The sequence below is a fragment of the Zingiber officinale genome, chromosome 10A, assembly GCF_018446385.1.
Source record: "Zingiber officinale cultivar Zhangliang chromosome 10A, Zo_v1.1, whole genome shotgun sequence".
Classification (NCBI taxonomy): domain Eukaryota; kingdom Viridiplantae; phylum Streptophyta; class Magnoliopsida; order Zingiberales; family Zingiberaceae; genus Zingiber; species Zingiber officinale.
This window is the reverse complement of record NC_056004.1, coordinates 95,109,489-95,117,304: the sequence shown is the minus strand read 5'-3', so window position 1 is coordinate 95,117,304 and position 7,816 is coordinate 95,109,489. Positions and strand designations below refer to the sequence as shown.

The window sequence follows — 7,816 nt, the reverse complement described above, 5'->3', positions numbered from 1 at the left end:
ACCAAATGATGGACTTCACCGCTGGGTGCGAGTTGATATGCATGTTGGATGCCTATCAGGGTTACCACCAAGTGCCGCTCGCCCGGGAAGATCAGGAGAAAGTAAGTTTCATCACGGCGGACGGTACCTATTGCTACAACGTGATGCCTTTCAAACTAAAGAACGCAGGGGCAACATACCAGCGGATAATGAACAAAGTGTTACGGGTGCAGATCGGGCGCAACCTGGAGGTATACGTAGACGACATTCTTATTAAATCATCCCGAGCGGTGGATCTTTGTGCAAATATAGAGGAAACCTTCTGAACGCTGAGGAAGTATGAAGTCAAGATGAACCCCCAAAAGTGCTTGTTTGGAGCGAAAAGAGGATGCTTCCTGGGCTACATCGTGACCGAGCGAGGCATAGAGGCGAATTCGAGCAAAGTGAAAGCGCTGCAAGATATGCCGCCTCCCAGAAATCTGAAGGAAGTACAACGTCTCACCGGTCGGATAACAGCGTTGTCGCGATTCATCTCCAGAATGGCTGACTGGAGCCTGCCCTTTTTCAAGATTTTACGCCGAGCTACCAAATTCCAATGGGATGAAGAATGCGACCAGGCGTTCGAAGAACTAAAGGTCTATCTAAACTCTTTACCCGTACTAGCCAAGCCAGTTATCGGCGAGCCGCTTCGCATTTACTTATCTTCGACCGAGCATGCTGTCGGCTTGGCGTTTGTTCGGCTGGATGACGAGGAACAGTCTGTGTACTTTCTGAGTCACATTCTAAAGGATGCTGAGTCTCGCTACATTGGTCTCGAAAAGCTTGCTTTCACGCTAGTCCTCGCCGCACGAAGACTCCGTCCTTACTTCCTCGCGTATACAATAATCGTCATGACGAATAGCCCTCTAGGGAGAGTCTTGCTTAACCCGGAGGCGTCCGGGCGGCTGATTAAGTGGACGACTAAACTCAGCAAATTCAACATCCAGTATCAGCCCCGCTCGGTGATTAAGGTGCAAGCCTTGGCAGATTTCATAACAGAGGTACAGAACCTCGAGCCCGAAGCTTTAAGGAAAATATTTGTGGATAGATCATCCACTCGGCTCGGAAGTGGAATCAGTGTCTTAATGCTTTCTCCTCAAGAAGAGCGAATGCATCTGTCTGTTCGGCTAGATTACCGAGCAACAAATAATGAAGCAGAGTATGAGTCCCTCATAGCCGGCCTGCAGGCCGCTCGACACGTGGGGGCTAATCGAGTAATCCTCTACTCAGACTCTCAACTGCCCGCCCAGCAACTCTCGGGAGCTTTTGAAATAAACAATGCAAGGCTCAGGCTATACGCGGAGGCCTTCGATAAACTCAAAACCAACTTCGGGGAAGTGGTCGTACAGAAAGTTCCCCGAGCGGAAAACCAGGCGGCGGACGAATTAGCTAAACTTGCAAGTTCGATATCGTCGGTCGTCATCCAACAACCGATCGAGCAGGTATCCCTGGTGTCATATATCGACAGAATGGAGGGTCTCGCGTTCCCAAGCGATTGGAGAGCAGTGATAGTGGAATTTTTGCGATCGGGGGCTATGCCGTCCGATCGGGAAGAAGCCCAGTTGTTGCGGAGGAGAGCCGGTCGGTTCACCCTCATCGGCGATCAGCTCTACAAGAAGGCTTTTTCTCGGCCGCTGCTAAAGTGTGTCAGCTCGGAAGACGCGGAGTATATTTTACAAGAAGTACATCAAGGAACCTGCGGGGGACACCCGGGCAGCCGCTCGTTGGTAAGAAAGATTCTGCTAGCTGGGTACTTCTGGCCAACACTCCAAGAGGATGCAGCTCGGGTCGTCGCCACCTGTCTCTCCTATCAGAAATATCACAACTCCACCCATCGACCCTCGGAGAAGATAAAGGCATCTACGGTGTCCTGCCCGTTCGACCAGTGGGGCATGGACATCGTGGGACCTTTCCATATGGCGATCGGACAGCGGAGGTTTTTAATAGTGGCGGTCGACTATTTTTTCAAATGGGTCAAAGCCGAATCGTTGGCAAAAATAACCGAGTAGATGGTCAAAAAGTTCATCTGGCAACACATAATATGTCGATTTGGCATCCCACGTTGCCTCGTGTCAGACAACGAGCGGCAATTCATAGGCCAGGAGCTTAGAGAATGGTGTGAGGGGTATGGCATTCAGAAGCACTTCACCTCCGTAGCTTACCCACAAAGTAACGGACAAGTGGAAGTTGCCAATCGGGAGATCCTGCGGATTCTTCGGGTTCGGCTTGACCACATAGGAGGGAGCTGGGTGGATGAACTGCCAGGAGTGCTATGGGCAATCCACAAGACCCCAAAGGAAGGGGCAGGCGTTACTCCGTTCCACTTGGTATACGGAGGAGAGGCGGTCGTCCCCGTCGAGGTCAGCGTGGAGTCAGATCGGATCCAGAGTTATGACGGAGACAATGTTGAGCGGAGACTACTAGAGCTGGACTTGATAGACGCGGTGAGAGCGAAAGCAGTCGTCCGGCTAACGGCGTATCGTCAAAGAATGAAGCAAAACTACAATAGGCGAGTGATTCCCAGAGCATTCCATGTTGGTGACCTGGTATGGAAAAAGGTAAAGTCGATCGGTGATGTAAGTAAGCTGGAGGCTCCCTGGACCTGGCCTTTCAAAGTCATCGAGAAGCTCTGATCGGGCGCCTACTACCTAGAAGATGAAGATGGACGGCGGCTAGAATGACCGTGGAGTGCAAATCATCTCCAATTGTACCTAGCTAGGTGAAAGGTGTGCTAGTGTAATGCATTACATGTACGTTCTGTTCTTCTATATCTTTTGACCGCAGGAGCAAAATCAAAGAAAATCAGGGATACGAGCAATTTATGTCGAACTGCAAAGCTCCACGAAGACCGTCGAGCGGCGACGTTAAATCCCAGAGTCGAACCGACGACTATAAACCCCCTGGCTCGAAGACCGTTGAGCGGCGACGTTAAATCCCAGAGTCGGACCGACGACTATAAACCCCCCAGTCAGAAGACCGTCGAGTGGCGACGTTAAATCCCAGAGTCGGACCGGCGACTATAAACCCCCCGGCCCGAAGACCATCGAGCGACAACATTAAATCCCAGAGTTGGACCGGCGACTATAAACCCCCCCCCCGGCCCGAAGACCGTCGAGCGGCGACGTTAAATCCTAGAGTTGGCGCGGCGGCTATAAATACCCCGCCTGAAGACCGTCGAGCGGCGACGTTAAACTCTAGAGTCGGCGCGACGACTGTAAATACCCCGCCTAAAAAACCATGAAGTGCCGCTCGAGAAGAATGCGTTTTTTTTTTAAGTAAATAACAAAATTAAGAGGTTATATTAATTCGCTGAATGGCGAGTACACAGACAAAAGCTGGGTGACACTAACTCGCTGATCGACGAGTGTACAGATAAAACTTCAAAAATTTAGAAGCACTCCTCACTCCAAGTAATCAAATATCGGCTCAGGGATGGCATCGAGTAGCCCGGCTAGGTCCTTAGGAGGGATAGATGTCGCTTCGGGAAGTTGACCCTTGCCTTTCAGATAAGCAGCTGTTGAATTAATGGCTTCCTCAAAGGCGATAACAAGCCGGTCACACACCTTCTGGGCAAAGTCATCCAAGCGGATATAAGCCTGCCTCATTACAGCAAAGCGGCCCAATTCGTCATCTTGGTACTCCTTGAGGGCGGCTCGGGAAGCTTTAAGGGCGTCTAGGAGATTCTTCAGTTCTCCTTGGAGTTCAGTCTTCTCCATCGATAGGCCTTTCCGTTCGGCGGACATCATGTCAGCTAATTCCTGAACACGTTGCTCCAGCGCCCGGGCCTCAATATTTTTTGCATCTAGATCAGCAATGGCCTTGTCCTTCCTCGAAGTCGCCAGGCTGATCTCCTGGTCATGTGTCTTGACCATGGCTTCAAGCCGAGCCGCCGCGGTTCCCAGCTCGGAGGATTTATGCCGCTCATCTTCCAGGAGCCTCTTTGTTTTAGCCAGCTCGGCCTTCAGCTCAGCAGGAGAAGGCCCCTGGACCGGGCCTCCCCCGGAGATCTTGAACTTCTTCAGCTCTTCCTCTAGCATCACCAAGCGATTGCTAACTGCGATGCTCTCCACCCAGTTCTGCACTTAGAAAGAATGACATTAGGAGTCAAGAAAAATAACAAGGTAAAGGGAGGTTGGGAAGGCATACGCCAGTGGCCTGCTGCAGATGGCTGTCGCCGAGCTGACCGGGAGTCATCAGGGCAACACGGGCCCTCGCATCCTCCCATACTTTAGCGAGCGGCCCCCTAATGGTGATCTGATGTTCAGGAACTATAGGCCGGTCCACTGCAAGGAGGAACTCTTCTTTTGGTAGGTGTAGAACGGCCTTGACCACTCGGCGACCGCTCGAAGCAGACTGAGCTGAACCCGAAGGACTGGAAGACTGGCCGATCGGAGAAGAAGTGATACCTGAGCGACGAATACATCGACGAGTCGGGGGCAGAGAGCTGACCGGTTGTGCTTCAATCGGGTTTGCCGGTAGATCGAACTGTGAAAGAGTTCGATCCGAGGAAATTGCTTCGACCGAGGCCAGAGCCAGGTCAACCCATGCGGAAGGAACGCCGGCTCGATCAGACACCTGTGCCGCGGGTGTGGCCGACCGGGCGGGTATCTCCGTCCGGCGCCGTTTACGGATTATTAAAGGAGCATCCTCGGCTGAGCACTTTGCGTCCTCATCTTGGACAGAAGGAAATCTAGCGGACAAAGTAGCATCGCCCACCGCTTCGGTTGCAGAAATCCGAGCGGCCGATCCACCAGCGATCGAAGGTGCTTCACCGCTCTCACCTTCGTGGGAACCGACCGACGGAATACCAAGGTCGACCATCTCCTTAGCAGCCGCCGCTTCGATCTCGACCGCCCTCAACCTCATCCGCTCGGTAGCACGGGCGCGCATCATGATGTCGACTGCAGAAAGGGAAAACAAATCAGTTAGATTAAAAGGGAAGAAGGATCAGGAATGCTCTTACCCATGCTGCTCGGAAGCTTTGAGCGGATCGGACTCAGCCCGAACACGTATAACATGCCTTCACAAAGAAGCTTGTGGATATTGAACTTTTGGTCGGCCAGCATGTTGGCTGCATGAAGGTAGTCCGGCTGACTCCTATATTTTTCGAGCTCTGGTGTAAGTAGTACGGTGGTCTGCCACTGGGTTCTGAAAGATGGCAGCTCGGGAAGACGTAGGTAAAAGAAGTACTCTTTCCAGTGTTTATTAGAGGTCGGCATTTTGTCAAAGAAAACAAGGTCGATCCGTGACTGGAAGAGAAAGGTTCTCCACTAGGACTGTTTGGGGTAGTAGAAATAATGGAAGATTTTGGGGACTAAGGGGATGCCGTGTAGCCTAAATAGGACAACTACTCCGCACAACAGCTTGAAGGAGTTTGGGACGAGCTGGCCGAGCGGGAGGCGGAAGTAATTACATACTTCAAGGACAAACGGATGTAGGGGAAAGCGTATATCGGCTACAAATTGGTCCCGGAAAAAACAAATGGTGTCGATCGGCGGGTTATGCGGCCGATCGAATGGGGTAGCTAATACTAGTTCGTGGTCAGAGGGAAGTTCGAAGGTTCGTACAAGGCTCAGCGCATCCCCCTCGTCAAACCGGCTCTCCATGGTGGTGTACTAGAGGTCGGGGGCGGGGTCAGACTAGTGAGAGGAACTGGCCATTACCAAGACAAGTGGCGAAGCAAAAGAGAAATAGCAGGGTCGACGGTAAGGATGACTAGAACAGTGCCAAAAGGGCACAAACACTACCAGAGTGCGAAGAAAAACGTAAAAGAACGGAGAGGCAAGGGGCAAGGAAGCCTTACAGAGAAGAAGGTGATCTAAGGAGAAGACGAGGGGTCGCCGGAATACTGAAGAACGAAGCCGCCGGAGCACTAAACATGAGCAGGAGCTCGAAAACACGAAAGTAAGTAGCAACGAAGGAAAGCAATAAGAGCATTATAGAGGTTGGGCTCGATTACTCCGAGCCGTTGGATGCAGGTCATAGGGCCCGAGGACCAGATCTGACCGTGGAATTCAAAAGGGCAAGGGTTGCATCAGCCCTGACAACCTGATCACGTGGTGTCGACGGCAGCGCCACGCATCGCTCGCTCATAGGGGCACATTTAATGGGTTCCATTACTGAGTCGTGGTCGCATACTCGCCCTCAATGGTGAGGATTTACACGAATTCCGAGAAAATCCTAAAGACGTCAGCATTGACCGCCGTTTGATCGGCGAGGCAGATGGTGGCAAACCAAAACTCTCAAAAGTTATAGGGAATGTGCTGTCGAGCGGCAGGATTCCCCTCCAGGGTTCCCGAGCGGTTTAGCATTTTCGGCAGAGCGACTGTCAGATCACCAGGCTAATGGTCCAGTCAGTCGGACTTGAGGTCTCCTTCGACTAGACTTGGAACCGCATGGGCAAGGATCAACGACATGTGGAGGATAAGGTCAGAGGGGTCAACCTACGGGTTCGGTCAATCAGAGAGTTTTCATGACCGCCTAGCCTGGAGAAGTCTTATGGCCGCTCAGCCAGGATTGCACCAAGGCTGGTGCGAAGACAGCTCGACCACGAGTCGGGTTTCCAACGCTCACAAGCTGCCAAGTACAGAGAAATTGCCAAGCCGAGCGGCATGTCCGCTCGGCTGAACTGCAACTCAACCAAGGAAGCATTCTCGCTCAGTCCGGCATGCCTTCAGGTCCGAGCCCTACGGGGCCGAGCGGCTCTTCCGCTCGGCACGAAACGGACAAGGCGCAGAAGGGGACAAAGGGAGCAGCTAAGGATATCCTTCTCGAGACGTGTGTCGCCGACAGACAGCATGGTTGGCGGCTGGACCGGACAGAGAATAGTACGGTGGAAGTTTCCACTGTCACATCAAAGATATGCCCGAACGGTTGCGGCATGGTGCCAGACACACTTTTCTGACACGGCCATTCCAGGTATGCTTTGAGGAGCGTGCACACTTTGGGATGCGTGCATGCATCCCCTCAGGAGCCCTATATAAGGACCCCTAGACTTCGACGGAGGTATTCATTCTACATCACTGTAGCTACAGTTTTCATTCTCGTCATTTTTCCTCGATCTCTTCCCGCCGGAGTTGACTTGAGTGTCGGAAGGCCATTGCCGGGAACCACTTCCCGGCTCGGTTTTGTGCTTGTAGGTTCTCGCCGGAGGTTCACAGCAATCGAAGGTCTATACGTCATCACCGGGAGTGCCACGTCCCCAGCGTTCATCGACTCAGCACTCAGACAGGATCATACATGATTTGGTAATTTTGAAACTACCCTACGTGATTTGGTAATTTCAAAAACTTACTAACGTGATTCGACAAAAAATCAAAATAATAATAATAATAATAATAATAATAATAATAATAATAATAATAATAATAAAATTTGTCATATTTGATCATTTGTTATTTGCCTCTCATTTATTTTAAAATAAAAAATTTATTAGATTAAAAAAAAAGAGATAACGCTAAATTTAAACGACCCAATATTATCAGCCCTATGGTAAGATACATATAGATAAATCATAGGAGATATTTTGTGCTAGTAAAACGACCCTTTGTATGATGGAGGTCAAACACCCAATGATCTATTTTGTATTTGTTAGGAATTAACCTCCGTAGCAGATCATCCGGTCGGCGAAATCCCTTATTTTCTTCTAAAACAAGGGAGACTTAATGTAGGAAAGCCAGTAAGCTTCGAGATGCGCGCCTTTGCCTGATCTGTACTCTACCAGTTCCACCCTCACTTCCTCTATAGAGGCCAGGGCCATTGCCTTCTCTTGCATTAAAGTGGAAGCCTCCGCCTTGGC

The 7,816-nt window shown here is 51.0% G+C and overlaps 1 protein-coding gene across 1 annotated transcript; it reads left to right on the top strand.

Moving 5' to 3' along the window:
* Nucleotides 1–329: 329 nt before the first annotated feature.
* On the top strand, nt 330–2,651 carry LOC122026808. Its single transcript, XM_042585521.1, has 2 exons — nt 330–1,460; nt 2,028–2,651. The coding sequence occupies exons 1-2, from the start codon at nt 330–332 to the stop codon at nt 2,649–2,651; spliced, it is 1,755 nt and encodes a 584-aa protein (XP_042441455.1).
* Nucleotides 2,652–7,816: the final 5,165 nt, after the last annotated feature.